Here is a 19856-nt window from a genome sequence, read left to right as displayed (position 1 = left end):
CTCAAACAAAGAACTGGGAATTTCCCACCCTTCCATGTGAAGTAGTACTGGTGTCTGAGCAAGACCACACAGGGTTAATCAATCCACTGGCTAGTGATTATCTGGGGTAGGTTTAGTTACTAACTGTCCCCACCCCCTTCAAGCTTTTAGTTTTGATCCAGTTAAGAACAGTAGAGAATACAGACACACTGCGTATTTGTTTTCAAAAAATTTTATCCCAGCCTTCACTGTAACAGTCTCCAGGAAGGGTCACAACATGTACAATAAATACAACATTCCATCATATATAGAACACTTAAGGGTTCAATATACAACTAAAACATGTTCTGTCAGACAAACATTTCCTCTACCAAGGCTGATCTTCAAAAGCCTTGCAAAAAAGCATTTTCACATGGCTCTAAAATTAAACAATGTTGGTACCAGCCTAAACTACAAGGGAAGTGTGTTCCATAGATACTACCACCAAGATAGCCCTACTCAGCTATACCTCACTAGCTTAATAAGGCTTTCCTAGCAGATCTCAGCTTCCAGGCAGGACATACTGGAGGCAAGGAGAAGTAGCGCAGAACACTTAATCTTAAAGAAGATGCTCCCATCCAAATCCCACCTACTGGTATTGTCCTTCCATCTGACTGATAGCAGGCTCAAACTTGCATTCTCTTAAAAATCATGCTTTTGTGCTGTTATAGAGAGTTCTGCTAATGACACCAGGTTTCTTCTCACCTAACTGGCTGTAAAGGGATCACTTTCTGCTATTGCATGTGTAGATTGCCTTGTCAGCCTCGCAGTGGAAGATTTCTAAAGACAAACTAAGGTCAGAAAGAATCTATTTTCCCTGCACCCATCTCACACGGAGTAAGCAGAGAATGGAACATACATTTGTCCAACTTATAACATAGCAGGCTTGAATGTCTGTGGTAGAATCACCAGTAATCTCTTTGCACATACTAGTGTTCTGGTTGCTGCATTGTGGGTTGGATTCTTCGATCTCTCTGATCAAGATCCATTTCTAACTTGCTTTAGAATGTCTGCAAACTGGCTCTTGTACTTGTAGATTATCCCACCATAATGTCTGGCCATTGCAGAAAGTAACATCTGCAAGGAATGCAAAAGCTAGGAAAAATGAGTTTAGAGCAGAAACTTTCTATCATCAAGACAGAGAACACAAGCCACCACTGGCTTTGATACTACTCAGCAGCTAGCTATTTAGATTTTCCATAAAATTCTATTTTAATTAAAGGGCAGGAGAGAAGTTTCAATATATATATATATAAGTTCTGTTTGTTGCTTTCAAAACTATCTCTCCACACACACCCCTCTTTAAGCTATTGGCTTTACACCAATGTAATAAGCCACTAGAGTGAATCCAATCCCCTACCCTTCAAAGCCACTAAGTTAAAAATGTCATTTTTCTGCACACTGTTTCAGTAGGCTGTTTTTTTCCCCTCCTCTCCTTGCCAATTGCTATTTTGTGTAGGGGGACAATAGGACATGTATTTAAGGAAGTACTGTCAGGTTCCAATTTCAGGAGAATAGCAGCCCTCCAGATGTTCAATGTGTTCTACTTCTTGGGATTTCTTTCATACAGCTCATAGGCACATTCCTCTGAATGTGCTCCATCAAGGATCAATCCAATGAAGTCTATCTCCAGCTGAAATGGACCATCTACTTTGTCACCCAAGGTGAATCCTAAAGTACTGATCTGTTAAAAAAAAACCCACATAATTTATAATTGCATTTTTAATTATTCCTTTGAATTAATACAGATGTATGGATCTTCAAATTGATGAAGCTTACAAAAAGTAACAATAATCAACTGACTATTCCATTTTAAGTTACTGTAACATTTTGCTTTAAGATAGCTCGATTTGGAAGGTCAGGAGACATCAGTTACATGGTTTATAGCGTAAGTAATCCTATACATGTCTACCTGGAAATCGGCCGATTGAATTAAATGGAAATTATTTCCAGATAAGCAGGTATAGGATTCCAGTCTTAATTTTTTATTTTTTAAATTAAATGTATATCCTGCCCTTCCTCCCAAAGCAGCACAGGGTCGCATTTTATGAAATGAGTAATGCACAGGGCAGGCACCACATCCTCCAGCCCTCCCACACACATACACTACAGGCCCTTCGTTCTACATTGTACACATGGCCCCTGATCATCAGGAGAGGTTTATCAGGAGGCCCCGAGAACCTGCAGTAGGTATACATGCAAGTTCTTTGGGTCCAGACTATAGCCAGGACAACTACTGATGTTTACATAAGTTTGGGTTGAGAACCTGCTATCCTATTTTCACTTTAAACTTTACAGATGTAAAAGAGCACAGAATATTGGGAGGGGTCTTCACAATGTATGGAAATTGCATCTCTTTGGTCAGGGCTATTTCTTGTTCCACTGATACAAGTTTAAGTTCAAAGAGCTCAACATCTGAGACTTGTCCCCTTTTGTTTTACATATCTTAAAAAATGCCAAACTTGAAAGCTTCCAGTAAAGACAGGCAGAGAAGTTTGAGAATACTCTGTTTTAATTAGAATTCTGGATATAAGGAACAGGATTATGCTACATCAGCACAAGTGATAGCTCACAGATATGAGAGAGGGGGGCAGGAAGAACAGCTCTAGAAAGCAGCATATCCAAAGACTCGTTTGGTAGAACTAGTACCGACCAAAAGGAATTATATTTAATTTTTTGGTTTACAGATTTAAGTTATGGTTTATGGCCAAAAGAAATCTCATTAATTTAAAGACAGCAAGGCCTAGAAGCCTGGTACTATCATGTGGAGTGGAGTAAATCCTTGACTGGGTAACTCCTCTCTCTAGCTCCATTAAGCACAGCAATGCAGATTTATCAAGATGCAGCTTGCTGCAAGAGACCGCCCCTCCCAGTCCAGTCCTGCCTCAGCTCCAGCAACGGCTCCAGACAAACGCACCATTTTTTGTTGTAGTCCAACTAGAAAATTTTAGCTATTTACATTCATTTTTGGTTTCTTGCTGTTGTCTGTTTGTATTTCTAAAAACAACAAACACTTTTGGTTTTTCAAAAAATCATCCATCTTTGCGGTGGGTGTGAGGATCCTAGCAGGATTATACAAGAACAGATGTCTGAGGAGTCTTCAACTACCATTTCTGAGGGACATTAAAGTGGCCAAAAAAAGAGAAGACCCCTCAGTTTCTCTAGCCAGTGGAGCCAGTTCAATCTGTGACAGGGGCAGTTTCCTCAGTGGTTGCCACATCCGGAGGTCAAGAATCAGGCCTGGCAACAGTACTTCAGTTGCAGCTCCTCTGACATCCAGGGCCAGAAATGGGCATTCAGGCACAGCTGGGTGTGTATGAGGCAACTTGGGAGTGGGGAAAGGGGGCAGGACTCTCCTGTCTTAGGAAAATCTGGTTGAGGCCCACTCAAGACTCTCAGCTTCAATCCAAAACTCAAATTTGCCACAGAAAAGGGTGGGAAAGCCTCTTCCCCCACCCCAGCAGTCCAGACTACTAGCATTTCTACTTCTGAGAGAGTGCACTTCAGAATGCATAGGTCAAGCCTAGCTGAACTGGAGAGGGGAGGATATTTCTCTAGGCCACAAGTTTCCCTCAAGAGGCAGACAACAATAGGGTTAAATGCATCAGAGGCAAAGCACAGACACCTTGCTACTGACTCAGTCTTGCCCTCCAGCCTGACTTTGAGCTGTAGGTTGATGGGGTACAAGAGGACGTTCTGTTTCACCTTGGCCCTCAGAGAGAGAGTCATGTTTTATTTGCACAGATACAATATCCAAAAGCCTTAAGACACAAAAACATACTTCAACTGTAATTGCCCCCCATATAGCAGGTCCCTTAACATTTCTATAACCTACAAGTCAAGTCAGACAAGGTCAGTTGAACCTTTTGATTAGTAGATACATGGCTTTGCTCTGTATAATAATCAAAAAGAAAAATCTATTAAGCAAGTTCCACAAGCAGCCCATAGCTTTAAACCATTTGGAAGCCTCTCCCATTCTCTAGAAATATCTGTCCAAGATGCTTGCACCAGCAATCTCTACTAGAATCCCTGGGTCTTCTTTACCATGAACAGTGATTTTAGATCGTAAACCTTTTCAAACATTAAAATCTCTACACAAGCTACATATTGATCCATGAGAGGACGATAAGCATTACCCAGCAGTCCAAACCAAACCCTAAGTTAGGCACTCTTTTAGGCCTCCATCTTTGCCACCTCTTCCAATTCTACTGCAGATGTTCTAGCAGGAGAGAAGGGCCCAATCACCTATGTGAGAGGAGTTCCTGTCATCACATATTCCATGATGTCATGCAAAAGCCTCTTGGGCCAATTCAATCTTCTACTGGTTCTGGTTTAGGCCGCCACTGGGAAGGTCCTTAAAGGATTTAGCACGAAAGAGGGCAGCATGCAGCACCTCCATACCACTAGAAGCTTGCTACACCTTTTCTTGAGAGCAGCAGGGAGGCTCTGCATCTTAGCCAAGAGTCTCTAGCAGATACTCTGCATCTGCTGGGTAATACTGTAGGACAAGCTCAGAGCCAACTATGCACAGCTCTGCCTCGGCCCTGGTGGGCTCCTGCTTGACTCCAGGCACATGGGTTCCAGCTGCTTCTGGCAATCACTATCTTTCACATTAACTTGCCTACCCAAAGCATGCTTGGCATACTTCACCAACAGAATTATTTCTTGAAGCTAGAACAGTGTCTCCTGAGCTCCTCACTTGACCCTTTGAATCTTTGCCAGATAATGCCGTTAGGGATTTTTGGAGCAAGGTTGAGACCAGGCACACACAGTAACCCTGCTCTTCTTTCTGCTTTACCATGGGAGTTACTGCATCACCACAGAGGCTGGTCTTCATCTGTTATTGGGTTGTAGTGGTCTATCATATCCTCAGATATTTCTGTCATTTGGTCAATACCACCAATCACCATCTGCCCCATAGTGGTCCCCATCACAGCGTTCATGGCACTCATCACTACCGACCTGCCCATCTCCATACTTTCTTGAGCAATCTCTTTGGCCATATTTAACACACCTGATACCGTATCCTTTGCCTTAGAGTACAAACAAATTCCTTGGCACCTATGACAGGCCTTTGGCATCTGATACTATCTTTCCAATAGGCTGCTGTGCAACAGGTAGGCTCTCTCATAGTTTGTCCAGACCTTGACAGGAGTAGTTGTTTGCTAAAGTGATTCAAGGTTCAAGTTTATTCAGGAGAGGCTGGGCAGATGTCTTCACTCCAACTTCTGCCATATCACAGACTGCTTGGATAGCTGAACAGTGCTCCTTTGCAGAGTTATAAGTAACAGAAACAATCTCGTAGGTAGAGCTGACCAAGGTCAGATCAATTACCCTTTCTTTGGCACACTGTTGCTCCTTTTCTGTGCTGTCAGGGCTTGCAGCCTTTGTGGCCTCTTTATTAGTAAACACGAAGATGATGATGATAAAATGCCCCACAAAATAAACTCTAATGCCCATGGCCACTTGGAATACTGAAAAAGGAGGAGTTATCTGCCGATGAGGCAGAGCAGTCTAGCTCTACTCCCACAAGACTCTTCTCTAATGAGGATTTCCCTGCCCTCCTGGCTTAAGGCATGTAAGGTTCTTAATATTTCATTTGACACCAGCTCTCCAGAGCATACCCAGGTATTGTTAGTTGCAACAAAGGTCTTTCCTACAGTTAAACCTTCTGGGCAAGCAGTACCATTCCTTTCAACATCTGAGGACATCATGCTGCTAGAATGAGCAGTCCCAGGGGCTACTTGCTGCACAAGTATGTTTGTCAAAAAACACTCCATGAAGCCAATTCACCATCTACAACTGTCCCTGGACCGTGATAGCTTGGCTCAGTTGTCCATGCTCTGGTGACTTTCCATCTGGACTATTGTAACAAGCTGTATGTGGGGCTGTCCTTGAAGATAGTCTGGAAGCTGCACCTAGTGCAGAATGTAGCTGCAAAGCTGGTAAGTGGGGCAGCCCTATGGGACTATGCGTCACTGGTCCTGAAAGCACTTCATTGGCTGCCAGTGAGCCACAAGGCCCGATTAAAGGAGTCATCATATAAAACTCTAAATAGTGTGGGACCTAAGTATCTAAAAGAGCACCTTCCCCAGTATCAACCATCTTGGACCCTACAATCAGCAGATGAGGCCTTGCTGGTGGTGCTGCCACCAAGCACTACCTTGTTATGCATGACAGGGCCTTTTCAGTGGTGACTCTCCTTTTGTGGAATGCCCTCCCCAGGTGCGTCTGTCCCCAACGCTAGTGACTTTTAGAAAGAATTTTAAAACATTCCTTTTTACCCAGGCATTTGATGGCTAAAGGGGACTGTTCCTTGCAACCCAAAGATCACTGCTATAAGAATATTTTTAACTGTGTTGTGGAATGTTTTTAACTGTACTCATGTTTTGGAATGTTTTTCTTTTCCTTGTTAAATTGTTTGGTTATTTTTTGCTTCCCAGAGCTTCTTTGGGAGGAAAACATATATTTTCACAGGAAGTCATGGATAAGCTGAAAAAGCCTCAAAGATGGTCCCATCACAATTGGTTGAAGAGCTATTTGGGAAACCTCTGGATTGATTCTTGGGATTGATTAAAACCTAGGACAAGAAAAAGACATTGCCATCTAGCAATAACAGGGAACAGAAGAAGGGGCCTCATCAACAAAGCCATTATTTTCATCCCTACACCTCTCCATCTAGATCCAGGGATGGTAGGGGTGCCAAGGCTCAGTGGGGCAGGACCAAGAGGCAATCCAGACCAGCAGAACAAGGCCAGATTCTCTAAGACTTCTGGCCAGAAGGGTAATAGAAGGCAGCAGCAAGTATGACTCTTCTTTGGGGTGGGGACACCTTCAGTACTTTGCCTACTTTTAGGAGTACTTGACCACAGGTCAATGGGTCTTCAAGAGTAAAGAATGGCTCTTTCCTCAGTTTTGTTTGTGTTCCTCACAATTATTTGGTGCTCTCTTCAAGGTGACAATTTCATGTCTGGAAGCTGAGAGCCACAGTAATTTGTGTTGGGTATAGCAATGAGGTTGTCTCTAGCAGCTTAGCTTTCTGCAGGAGTTCTACCAACCACATATACAAAGTGACCTGGTAGGTTTTTTATCAGTGGTGCTGTAGGAAAGGGGAGGACCTAGTTAAGGCAAATATTAAAATGCTACTGGCATTTCTGCAAGCCAGGTTAGATCAAATTTTTGCAACCAAACACCCTGAAATGTCAGATCTCTGTCTTGCTGTTACCTTTATTCTATGGATTCAAGGGTTCCTTGTCATCATACCCTCACATGAAGTATTTTTTGCAGAGTGCCTCCCTCCTCAAGCCTCCTACTATGCATTGCTTTCCAACGTGTGATCTGCATAAAGTTGTGAAGGCTTTGTCACATTCACCATTTGAGCCTCTGCATACAGTTTCCATAAAATTGCTCAGTTGGAAGGTGCTCTTTCCTGTGGCAATCACCTCTGTGGGGTGAATATCAAGAGTTGGGGGCACTGTCAGTGGAGCAGGAACTCTATGTCATTCTCCAGGACACTGTTGTGCTGTGCGCAGACCCTTAACTCATGCAAAAGATCAACTCTAGCTATCGCAGTATGTCGGGCGTGATTCTCCCATTGTTTCGTCCAAAACCAACTTTGTCAAAGGAGAGAGAAGATGTGCAAAGAGAGATTAAAATTTTTATTAAGTACACAAAGGACTTCAGAATGTCCGATGGTCTTTTTACTTCTTTCCAGCCCAGCATCATTTGAAAGACACACACTCCAAAATTAAATCAAATAATTAGAGCCTGTTTTTCAAGATGGTATGTGAGTTCTGCTACTGTGGTGCCTAGAGGAATTACAGCTCATTCCACCATGTGTGCTATCACCTTGGCTGAGTTCAGTACTAACGCCTCCCTGATCAAGATCTGTAGGGTGGCCACTTAGGCCTAAGCTTCCTCTTCTATAAGACATTAGAAAATAGACACCTTTGCCTTGATTGAAGCTTTTTGAGGAAGCAGATGTTACAGAAGGTGGTAGCAGTTTAGAGGGACTGCACAGCAAGGTCCCATCCCACTGGGGTCTGCTGTGGTACATACCATTCAAGAATCCCCTCCACTCCACTCCAGAAAAATGGAATACTGGTTCTCAAGATGGAGAGGATCCTACACACCCTGTAAATATTTTTGCTGTGGAGGAGGTACTATTTGCATTTAAGTAGTCACGGTCAGAATAGGGGGGAAGGGAAGAGTGTTTGTTTTCTTCTCGTTCTGCCTGAGTTATCTGTTCACTGTTCTATTTTCCATTTTGTATTATATCATACATTGGCTCCTGAGGGAGCTTTAAGCAGACAGCTAAGAGTGTGTTTTTAGAGTTTCAAGCTTCTGTTCATAGTTCTTTTCTGACACTGTGTTACATCCCACGACCAAGAGGGGCTCTCTCCCTCTCAGCAAGGTATACCTTACCAAATCTGCATAGTCCAGCCTACTGGAGCTAGAGGGAGAAGCACCCTTTCCAAGAATCCCTTCCATCCCCTGCAGAGAATGGCCTTACCATGGTAAGGACCAATGCTCCAATTGCTCTAAAACAGTTAGGAGAAAGTTCAGAAAACTTATTTTAGTTATTATCTAAAAGACATGGTTGTTTTTCTTCCCTGTGGTGTGCTGTTCACAGACCACCCATGTTACATCTTCCTCCCCACATAACCATCAGGATATCAACATTAAATTTCCCAAATCATAAAAAGCTTAAAACTATAGTAGTGCTGCTTCACAAGAATATGTCTTGTAAAACTGCTTTGTATTTATCATACTTACAATGGCAAACCTTTATAGCACAGAGCAGTGGTTCCCCAACTTTTTTTCCCCATGGACCACTTGAAAATTGTTGAGAATCTTGGCAGAACACTTAATGATTTTTCTGCCTATTGTGCTAATTGTATTGTACTGTGATAGGTGAGTTTACCCCTGAAAGACCAGGTCCGCAGCCTTGGGGTTGTACTTGATTCCAGGCTGTCCATGGAGGCTCAGATTTCGGCAGTGAGCAGGGCAGCCTGGTATCAATTACACCTCATACGAAGGCTGCAACCCTACCTTCCTGTTCACCAGCTCCCACGGGTGATACATGCCCTGGTCACCTCTCGATTGGATTACTGTAATGCGCTCAACGTGGGGTTACCCTTGAAAACGGTCCGGAAACTACAACTTGTACAAAACGCGGCGGCTCGACTACTTACGAATAGTCGCCGCCGGGATCACATCACACCAGTGTTGTGCGAACTACACTGGCTTCCAGTTGTTTTCCGGGCCCAATTCAAGGTGTTGGTATTAACCTTTAAATCCCTATACGGTTCCGGCCCAGTTTATCTAAAGGAACGCCTTCAACACCACCAATTATGCCGCCCGACACGATCAGCCACACAGGGCCTTCTCTCAATCCCGCCGACAAAAACAGCTAGATTGACGGGAACTAGAGAGAGGGCATTCTCAGTGGCGGCCCCCACCTTCTGGAACTCCCTCCCACAAGACCTACGGCACGCCTCTTCCCTTAATGTATTCCATAAGGCCTTAAAGACCTGGCTCTTTCAACAGGCCTTTGGGATTTCCGGGGAGGGTTAATTGCTATGATTAAAATGCCTCTTACCCTGTCTAGTTTTGCTTTTGCTGTTGTATTATTGTATCATTATGTTTTATTGTATTGTGTTCAACTGTTTACATGTACGTTGCCTAGAGTGGCCATTGGCCAGATAGGCGACAAATAAATTAAATTATTATTATTATTATTAGATGTTGTACAATTTTTAATTGTATTTGTATTGCTTCTTTTATTTCTTATATATTGTTTTATATTGTATTCCACAGAATTCAAATTGTAACACAATAAAATTTATTTATTTATTATTTGATTTATATCCCGCCCTTCCGCCCAGCAGGAGGATGCAATCTAAGATGTAAGAGAAGCAAATAAAATACAATTAAAAATCAATATGAACATTTAATGCAATTGATGCGTTTCCCATGTTCAACTACAAATCCAGCAGACCACCTGAATGAAGCCTGGTCCACAGACCAGTTTGGGAACCTCTGACATAGAGAACCAAGGCCAAATAAGGTAGTTTATCTATGCTCTGGAAACTGGCCTGCTTCTTCTTTCCAAATGCATTTCTAATCCTTACTAACTATCTATTTCTATTAGTTATGAAATATAAATATTAAATCCTTTCTAAGTTCTGATTAATGTTTACCAGTGAAAAAAGTGAAAGAGGAATTTAAAAGTTCCAAAAAAGGATCACTAGTTCACAAGAGACAATTTGGTAAATATGAGGTAAATGCACTTTATGAAAACCATTGTGCATTTCCGTTAAGATAACAGCATGCATCTGTTAAAAAATACTAGTGATACTAGATAAAACTTAAACTAATCACATTAATCTGATAAAACACCAATAGGTGAAAAATCTTTAGGGGCCGATCCAGAGTTCCCACAAGAATTCCATTTACGGTGCACTTCTGCAAGAACGCAGAGGAGAACAGTTTTGTTCATTCTTTCTTCCCCCTTGAAATACTGCTCCAGATGATTGGAAGATCCTTCAGAACAGCCTATGTGTGACATTCCTCATTTTTGCATTGGGCTTTACAGAAGACTTACACAACTCTGTGAAGTTCTCTGCATGTGGAAAATATATGCTGTGTGTCTCTTCTCTTAAGTCTGGGACAATGATGGACCCTCTCAGAGTTATCTGCAGTGCAAGAGAACTCGAGATGAAGGGATCTTTATGCTGAATATTGAGGGCAGAAGCCAGAAGGGCATCACTAGGGTGCAATTTATGAAGTTCTTTCCACTCTCATTGGACCATACGGTTTAAATCTTGCACTTTCAAGTAGCAGACTGAAGTATAAGAATACTTACCTTATCTAACCAGAGTGCGTGTTGGTTATCCTGAATTCTTCCTCGGCTTGAAAAAACAAACTTAGAAAATGGAATCTGCCAATAAGAAGTTAGATTAGTTAGAAGCAAGCATAAAAATTACACTGCAAAAAGGCCAGTCTAAGGAAATATTTACAAGGGAAGGCAACGGAGAGGGCCCAGTCCTTTCTGATCGGGCCCAGGCTCACCGGCCAGCCCCACTCTTACCTGTCCAAAACAGCCTGCTGGATCTGGCGGAATCCAGGGCCAATCAAGCAGCAACAGGATTTAAACCAAGCATGCGCCAGTCCCTCAGCACTGCATTCACTCACACACGGCACAGCATGCTGCTTGTCAGCCTCTCAATGTGGGGACTTTGTGCTCAGGAGAGGGACTCGGGGCGATCAGGAAAAAGGCACTCTGCTCTGGGAAAACACCCTCCACAAACGAGCACATTTCCTGCAAAGTCTACACCTCCTCAGAAAGCGGGAGCAAACATGCCCCACATGCTAACATCTCTCTCTCTAGTTTCCCTCCCCAACAGGTGGGCAGCAGCACCACAGCTTCAGGCAGCCAGCATCACTAGCGCACACTCACAAGGGGAAACTGCAAGGGATCCTGGAAAGAAGGTCACTCTGGGTAGGCTCTCCCCTATTGGAAAGGCCCCATCACAACCATCCCAGAGGGTTGGGGTGGCCCTGGACACCTCTGCCCCTGCACAGGCCACTCAGCAGCGGATAAGTGGACTCCCTGGCTCCATCGATATAAGGAGGGTAAATGACTGCGCCTGCAGTCCCACATGCAGCCACCTACAATGCTGGCCCAGACAACCCCTGCATAGGTGAGGCAGTCCCATGGTTGCAACAGTAAGGCGGCAAGGGGAGCCTGCCGGTGGAGAGGCCTCCAGCCATCAGGCTACACTACAGTTATGCTATGCAATTCCCTTGCAGGCACACCATCCCCACAGAGGCAGCAGAAGCAGCAGCACTCACAGGGACACCAGAGGAGGCGCAGCAGGTGCAAGAGCAAGTAGGTGACACTTCCAGGCAGTCTCTCCCTGACCCCCTCACTGGGCATGCTCTTTGCCTTGCAGGTCTCACTCCAGTCATCCTGGCCAAACAGGCTGCAACCACCAGTACATCAACACAAGCAGCAGTGACTGTGGTAAGCGACAAGCACCCCCAGGAAGCCCACCCGCAGGGAAGGGCCAACTGGCCCTGCAGCCAAGTGCTGAGAACTGGCAACCCAAAGCCCTCACAGGCCTCCTCGGTGCCTGCTCCCCACCCACCCTCCTCACTGATGTTGTTGCTCTTCGCTCCTCTCTCCACAGGTTGACACCCACCTGGAACAGCACCCATCATAGAGGCTTCCCATCATAGTGGAGTGGTGGCTCTGCAGTCATGGAGAGCCCCCCCCCCAAACCTGACCCAGGGAGTGGCCCACTGCCCTTTACATGCAACAATGTTTACTTGTGTTGCAGTGGTGTTCTTTCTTTGGGGCTGGAGACTAAAATGTCAACCTTAAAATGCCCGGATAAATAGACATTGTCAAATAGACTTGAAAAGTCACTGCTGGTCATCTAAAGGCTTTTAAAGTTGATAATGAGAGAGGTGTTCCTTCAGGTATTTGGCACCTTGAAGTGGGCATGAGAGCAAACAGGCAGCCAGTGGAACTCTTTTCTGTTTGTATTACTTAAAACTGTGGCAGCCATATTCTATACCAACTGAAGCTTCAGAGGCACCTTCAAAGGCAGTCCCACATACATGGCACTACCCAAAGCACAACCCGCCAAGGCTATCCCAGTCCAGGAATAGTCTAGCTGGCAAACCAACCAAACCTGCTAAAAGTCACTGCATACATTACAATATATCCAATGAAAAATGGAGCTTGCTTATTTCTTACTAGAATGAGAAAGCACAGGATGAAATAAACCCAAATGTGATATTGGAAGAAATATAAACTGAATTAATTTTGAGGAAGTCTTATTTCTGTACTCACAGCATTTCTTATATTTATACATGTGGCTGTATTAACATTGAAATTGTTATATTTAAATGAAATGGACACGAACTGCCTTCAAGTCAATTCTGACTTATGGTGACCCTATGAACAGGGTTTTCATGATAAGCGGTATTCAGAGGTGGTTTACCATTGCCTCCCTCTGAGGCAGAGAGGTAGTGATTGGCTCAAGGTCACCCAGTGAGCTTCACGGCTGTGTGGGGTTTTGAACCCTGGTCACCCAGGTCATAGTCCAGTACCTTAACCACTACACTACACTGGCTCTTTATATTTAAATGCATATCTATCTATATGTAAGTAATACTATATATTTTGTTTAAGTCACCCCATGCCTGCAAGACCACCTGGACCTTTGCTGACAACGCAAGATCCAGGAGTACCCCCCCAACTGTTCTTTCAGGGTGGGTGCAACCTCATCTAAATAAGGTTATAAACCTAATTCCAAGACACAAGAACCAGCTACTCACAGAACCTCCATCTTGTCAGGATTAAACCTCTGTTTACTAACCCTCATTCAGACTGCTGTCAAATCCAGACACTGGTTCAGCACCTCTAGAAGCAGCTTCCACTTTTATTATTATTATTATTATTAACATTTGTATACTGCCCCATAGCCGAAGCTCTCTGGGCGGTTTACAATTAAAAACAAATATACACATTTAAAAACACTTTAAAAAAAAATTGGGAGAGATTCCTGCCTGGCCAGCTCTGCACCTTGAACACAAGCCCATCTGTCCGTGCAAGAACATGAAGGACTGTCTAGCAGCAAAAGTGGGTCACTCTCTTCCCTCCATCCTCAAATGAGTTTATTTATTGAGCAGCAATCTCCACGGATATAAATGTAGCCTTCTATGGTTTTCCATTTAGTTCTCATACTTGTATTAAACTATTTAAAACTGAGATTTACATCCCCCACTTAATTCTATTTTTTTTCACTTTTGAAAATTCATTCCTTCTGAATGAGCTACATCTACATATTCAAGTTAGTTGAACTTAACAAACATCAGTTTGGACTTATGCCAACAAGTAATACATTTTTGACAACGTTATGGAAATACTCATTGCATTACCCTGATTTCCTCCCAATATGGTCCCCCTCGTGTGAACAAGAAGTAACTATAGAGTTCATCCTTCTGATGAGAGAAGTATGGGTCTGTATAGATGTTTATCATCCAGGGTCTACCATCACCACGAATGCGCAGGAACAAGCTGTTGAAATTTGACCAGTCATAAGGCTTCTTTCGATCAAAGGCAACCTATCAAAATATGCAATATTGCTCTAAGTATTCCATCCGTTATTACATTCAGTCAAACTGAACTTCCCCACCCCAGCTTGAAAACTGAATTCCTAGGTTTTCAATAAGATTCTTCAATGCACCCTGAACACTTTTATATAGCATCTTAAACTAAAAGCAGGTACTTATTTTGTACTATTAATGGACTTTAACCTGTCCAGGAAGGAAAATATTAAACTGCCATTAACAGTCATATTTAAAACCATGCTTTACTATGTTTACATTAGGTTTTATTTAAGAAACCCATCATTACATATTAGAAGATAAAGGCAGTTTTGAGGAAATCATGCTTTATACCTTTCCACTATCCATATCATTGGCTTGACTGAATATGTCTCAAACATATTATTGTTTTTTTTAATAATACAAAATACCCAATAGTAGAACTTTGTCAAGAATTGATTGAGTTGCATGTGCTGACACATTTTAGAACTCAAAAGACATACCTTTAAAATGGCATTTTAATGTCCACCATCCTACAATTGCGGGGTAGGGAAGGAGAGAACAGAGAATAAGGGAAATTGATCCATAAATCAATGCCAGTCCAATTTTAATCTTGTGTTCTGAGAGCAGGAAGAAGCTGAATCCCAAGTCAGCCCCCTGTCATCACTTAACTGCTTTGGGCCTGATCATTGCAGTAGCTTCAGGTTGGCACATAGATTTGCCTCCCCCTCTCCACTCCAGCCGGCGTGAGAAATGGGGCTACAGATACAGCAATGGTTCCATTGCTTTGTCATGGCCCACTTTAAAGAAACTTTTCCGAAGAAAAAAAGAAATATGGTAAACAAAACATAGTATAGGAAGAGCTGTCATCACAAAAAACTAATCCTATCCTGGTTTAAACTGAGTTCCCAATTCTATGTGAAGTGACTATTACTATGATATTCTATACTTACCAGTCGAGGTTTTGATCTCATGGAGCAGTAGCCACTGTATCGTGTCTCGCCATCACGAGGTACTGTAGTATTGAGGATCCCATACAACACAACAGACTGGTTACTCTTACCCAGTTTTAGACAGATTTCACTTTTCCCTCCAATTTCAGCATCAGAGGAGATCACCCATTTATCCAAGTCTTCTTTACTTCGAAACTCCCAAGCCACTTTTGTCTGTGCCAGCATGAATTCCAATAATGGTTGTCCCTCAGGCCCTTCAACATGATCTGCTACCTCCTTTGTTAATTTTCCAAAATGTGTCTTGACGCCTTCAACTCCCTTCTGAAAGTTGAAGTTAATTTTTTTCCAAGGTGGGGTCCTGTCAGGAGGTGTCCCTGGTCTCTTGTAGCTACTGTACCATCTTAGATTGCAACTACCAACAAGAGGTCTAAACAAGGGGCACAATCCATTTTGACAGTAGCATTTATTTAGAAGAAAGACACCATCCAAAACCTTGAGGGATAAAGCCATCATAATATTCACAGAAAACAAGAATCTGCTTTGATGAACAGCTTTCCAACAAACTTTTCTTTTCTTGTTCAGATAAAAGTAGTGTCTATTCCCAATTAATCTTGTCTGTTTCCATCTGTAACAATACGAAATGAAAGATTTTTGAAGCATACCTGGCAGCTTAATTTATTCTCCAAAACCTACTAAGATCTGGGCATGTTCTTAACATTACCTTAAGTAGCATTATTGGCATCAGAGCATGAGGACAATCCTTGCTACATAAATAAGAAACAGGTATAACACTGCCCAAGTTCAATATTCTTTTCTAAAAACAGGTGTCATAAATATATATCTAAACAGAGGCAGATAGTTTCTCTCTTTAAATGAAAATAGGCTGTGTGCACACCCGTACTCTTAGCACCATGGAAAGTTTTTTTGAAGTGTACTCTAGAGCTGGCTAAAAGGCAAGGGTGACAATGGCAGTCATGCCTATTCAACAGAAGATTACCATCAAAAGCTCACTAGATGGCCTTAAGAAAGCCATAAATAACCTCAGTCTCCCATGTACAATATGCAAAAATATTAGCATGTTACATGATTACTGTAGGGAGTGCTGAGATAGTACTCATGAAGCACTATGAACACCCCAAAAAGTATTACTACTAAATCCTAATCATATGGAAAACTATTTAGAAATCATGACATTTTGAAACCTTCCAAGAGAAGGTTTTATCCCTTATATCACTGAGTTTGTTACTTGTTATTGTTGATAATTTTATATGATGGTTTTCTTACATGTTAGAGGGCCCTTCAGTGTTTTCACACCTACCCTTTGGAATTCCCTCCCATTAATCAGACAGATGCTGTCTCTGTTGTCTTAGGCACCTACTGAAGACCTTCCTCTTCCAACAAGTCTTTTAAGTTTATTTATTTATTACATTTATACCCCACCTTTCTTTTCATGAGAGAAAACCAAGGCGGCTTACATATGGTTCCCAGGCAGTCTCCCATCCAGGCACTGACCAGACCTGATCCTGCTTAGCTTCAGCAGGGTGCTGGCCTCATGTGCCTTCAGACCATAGCCTGAAGATGAGATCTTTCCCAGTCTGCATCTGTACTGGAATTATTTTTAAGATTTTTTTATTGTTTTATCACTTGTTGTTTGCTGCCCTGGGCTTCTTTGGGAAGAAGGATGAGACAGAAATGTAGTAGTAGTAGTAGTAGTAGTAATTTAAAAATTAGTAACCCCCTCTAGGATTGCATTTAGTAATGAACAGTGGGCTAGAAATATTTTTAAATAAATAAAGACTTTTAGAAAAAAATTGAATGTGAGGTAGCAACTTAGTTCTACTGGGTCATATTAAATGGAAATGATGAAATAGTAACCCATGAACATCCTTCACATTAAAGTTTACGAGATCAGATCAGAAGTCAATTCTATAAATCTTCTCAAACTGAAGAAAACACTAGATCTGGCACAGTTATAAGATGAGGGATATGTGGCTCAGCAATACTACATGTGAGAACGATCTTGGAATTGTTGTTGATCACAAGCTGAATAGGAGCCAACAATGTGATGCGACTGCAAAAAAGGAAAATGATATTTTAGGCTGCTTTATTTATTTATTATTAAATTTATATCTCGCCCTTCCTTCTGCATTAACAGAAGTATAGTTTCTAAATCACGTGAAGTACTAGTTATCCTCTATTCGGTACTGGTTAGGTCTCATCTTGAGTATCGAGTCCAGTTCTAGACACCACAAGAAGGATGAAGACAAACCGGAGCAGGTTCAGAGGAGGGTAACAAGGATGATCAGTGGACTGGAAGCAAAGCCCTATTGGTAAAGACAGAAAGAACTGGCCATGTTTAGCCTTGAAAAGAGAAGACTGAAGGGAGATATGATAGCACTGTTCAAGTATTTTAAAGGTTGTCACACAGAGGCCCCCTCAGGATCACTTCTTGATCATCTCAGAGTGCAGGACACAATAATGGGCTCAAGTTACAGGAAGTCAGATTTCAGCTGATCATCAGTAAAAACTCCTAATTGTTAGAGCAGTACAACAATAGAACCAAATACCTAGGGACGCATTCAAGAGGCAGCTGGACAGAGATCAGTTGAGTATGCTTAACTTGGTGTCAATGGCTTTATAGGCCCCCTTCCAGCTCTACTATTCTATGAGAATGAATGTAAAAGCACAGGCAAAAGTTACCTATATTGGTTTTTAGATTTTAAAAATATTTTAATTGTTTTATGGTTTGTGTGCTGGGAGAAAGGGTGGGATATAAACTTAATTAACAACAGCTATAGCACTATAACATTGCTGTTAATCCAGACCACCAATGGTATTAAGATGGAATTCTTCCTCACATCTATAGCCTTTTAACAAATTTATAACTAATAGGCCACAACAGAAGCAACCCAGACTCATCACAACACCCTTTCATTCGATTCATTCCGACATATTGGCACTGTCAGGTTTTCAGACTACCTGATTCAGGTGAACAGTACTGTCTAGTTTCTTAAAAGATAGGTAGCAAGGCTTAAGGCCCTACGAATCACATACTCTTTCGCTTGTACGTTCGCTAGTCACTATTCCAGAACCTCTGACTCAAAGGAATTTCCAGATCAGAACCCCCTGATAATCCGACGCAAACCAATTCTACTACAATTCCCCAGTCCTAAAGGACCACTGTCAGCGAGACTTTTAACAAGGAAAGGCCACATCGTTAAAGCCAAGTAAACTAACAGATCACAGTTATCACATAAGGGCAACAAAGGCCACAATACATGGGTTTAGCCAGTCACCCCCTCATAGACCCATCTTATTCTCAACGTGTCTCTCCTCACCTGCCTTTAGCGATCTCCCGAGTTTTCTGTCTGCCAGTCACACCCTGAAAGCTGTCCGTGCGTTCCCAAAGACCAAGTGCATCAGACTCCGCTCATCAAGGAAGCAAGAGCCTCGTACCAAAGGTTCCGTACTGTGTATGAGAGCCTTCCTTATCCAGCGCTCCTGAACAAAGGCTCTCCCTCCTTTGGCTAAAAACTCTTCAGGCCTTAACTGCCTCCTAAAAGGAGAAGGGCCGCAAAACAGTTTAATAAAGAAACTGTTTAAAAGTCTTACAGGCCTACGAAGTACAACGGGCTTCAGGAAGACCCCGTAGGCCAAAACTTACAAACGGTTGTATAAGGAGACCCCTGCTCAAATAATGCTTTTTACAGTAAGAGTGAGGGCCCTTTGATCACAAAATATTAGCTCCATTCCTTCAAGGAGAACTGCGCCATCTTCTAGGACTAGGGGCAAGTCCCAACTGACTCAGGAACGCCTCTTTGTTCCACCACAACGACCACCTCCTCCCACCCAGTTCCAACCGGCCACTGGCGCTCCCTTCGCTGGCCACGCCCTCATTCAACGCCAGAATCTTGGCCCCGCCCCGGCAGGCGGTGCGGCTTATGGCGCATGCTCGGTGCCCTTTGTGTCCCGGGCTAGCTGGCTAGCGGGCGAGCGGCTGGCTCGGCGAAGGCCTTGCCGCTCCGAGTGCCGCACCGTCTGTGTTCGTGAGGCTCGCCGTGAGAAAGAATAGAGCGCCGCCATGGTGAAGAAGCGGAAAGGCCGGGTCCTCATTGACTCAGACAGCGAGGACAGCGGTAGTGAGGAGAACCTGGACCAGGTGGGTAACGCCTCCGAGCTGGGCCCAGAGCTCCATCCTCATCTTTCCTGGGCTCGTTCTCCGTGGGTCGCTAAGGGAACCCCTCCGATCTGCTTTGCGTTCCTCTGTGGGCCCGTGAGGAAGGGGAGTGCGTGTTTTGGCACTTCAGGGAGAGGCAGAGCGTGGCTGGTGCGTGTGTAAGTGTAATGGGGCAGGGCTGTAAGTAATAACCCTGGTTTAAGAGATGAAGGGGGCGTGGGGTAGGTGCAAGTCTTGCCTAACCTTCGAAGTACTGAGGCTGAGATGCCGTGGTGGAGTACCTTGATAGCGATGGGATTGGAGGGACCACTCTAGCAGGTGGTAGGATCGACAGCCAGTTATCTACCTTGTGCCAATATATCAGGGGTGGCTAACCTGTGGTCCTCCACATGTGACCCTCCAACTCCCTTCAGCCCCACCTAGCATGGTCAATGCCTAGGGATGATGGGAGCTGTAGTCCGACATCATCCGAAGAGACACAGATTAGCCACCCCTTCTGAGATTGGCCTCCCACCTGAGTAGGACTCCTTTGAATCTTAAGGGTGCTTGGTTTTTGGGGGTGATGAGGAATAACTAACCTGGTGGTA

At 43.3% G+C, this 19856-nt stretch overlaps 2 protein-coding genes across 4 annotated transcripts in view; one reads left to right on the top strand and one right to left on the bottom strand.

Moving 5' to 3' along the window:
- Positions 1-195: 195 nt before the first annotated feature.
- On the bottom strand, positions 196-18983 carry NDUFAF1 (NADH:ubiquinone oxidoreductase complex assembly factor 1). Of its 3 annotated transcripts, none has more exons than XM_061611387.1 (5): positions 18431-18980; positions 15093-15717; positions 13972-14157; positions 10886-10960; positions 196-1702 (listed from the first exon to the last, which is right to left on the bottom strand). In XM_061611387.1, exons 2-5 carry the CDS (start codon positions 15603-15605, stop codon positions 1562-1564), a joined length of 915 nt encoding a protein of 304 aa, XP_061467371.1. In that variant the 5' UTR covers positions 15606-15717; positions 18431-18980; the 3' UTR covers positions 196-1561. The 3 variants fall into 3 exon arrangements, with proteins under 3 accessions (XP_061467371.1, XP_061467373.1, XP_061467372.1); XM_061611389.1 differs by lacking the exon at positions 196-1702 and adding an exon at positions 1846-7631 and having other exon boundaries at positions 18431-18982; XM_061611388.1 differs by lacking the exon at positions 196-1702 and adding an exon at positions 7686-8558 and having other exon boundaries at positions 18431-18983.
- A 19-nt stretch (positions 18984-19002) lies between these two features.
- Positions 19003-19856, top strand: part of RTF1 (RTF1 homolog, Paf1/RNA polymerase II complex component) — a 39328-nt gene continuing 38474 nt past the window's right edge. The window contains exon 1 of the mRNA XM_061611386.1: positions 19003-19251. Within this exon, the coding sequence (XP_061467370.1) occupies positions 19174-19251 (78 nt within the window). The 5' untranslated portion in view covers positions 19003-19173. The remainder of the gene's footprint in view (positions 19252-19856) is intronic.

The sequence above is a fragment of the Rhineura floridana genome, chromosome 2 (genome assembly GCF_030035675.1).
Source record: "Rhineura floridana isolate rRhiFlo1 chromosome 2, rRhiFlo1.hap2, whole genome shotgun sequence".
Taxonomy (NCBI): domain Eukaryota; kingdom Metazoa; phylum Chordata; class Lepidosauria; order Squamata; family Rhineuridae; genus Rhineura; species Rhineura floridana.
This window is presented reverse-complemented; position numbering and strand designations above follow the sequence as displayed.

Excerpts from the sequence above, each read along its gene's own strand:
- NDUFAF1 (XM_061611387.1), bottom strand. The coding sequence starts at position 15,605 with ATGATGGCTTTATCCCTCAAGGTTTTGGATGGTGTCTTTCTTCTAAAT. Across the intron at positions 10,961-13,971 it reads CATATTGGGAGGAAATCAGG|ATTCCATTTTCTAAGTTTGT; the intron begins GTAATGCAATGA and ends TCTTATTGGCAG. Across the intron at positions 1,703-10,885 it reads ACGCACTCTGGTTAGATAAG|ATCAGTACTTTAGGATTCAC; the intron begins GTAAGTATTCTT and ends TTTTTTTAACAG.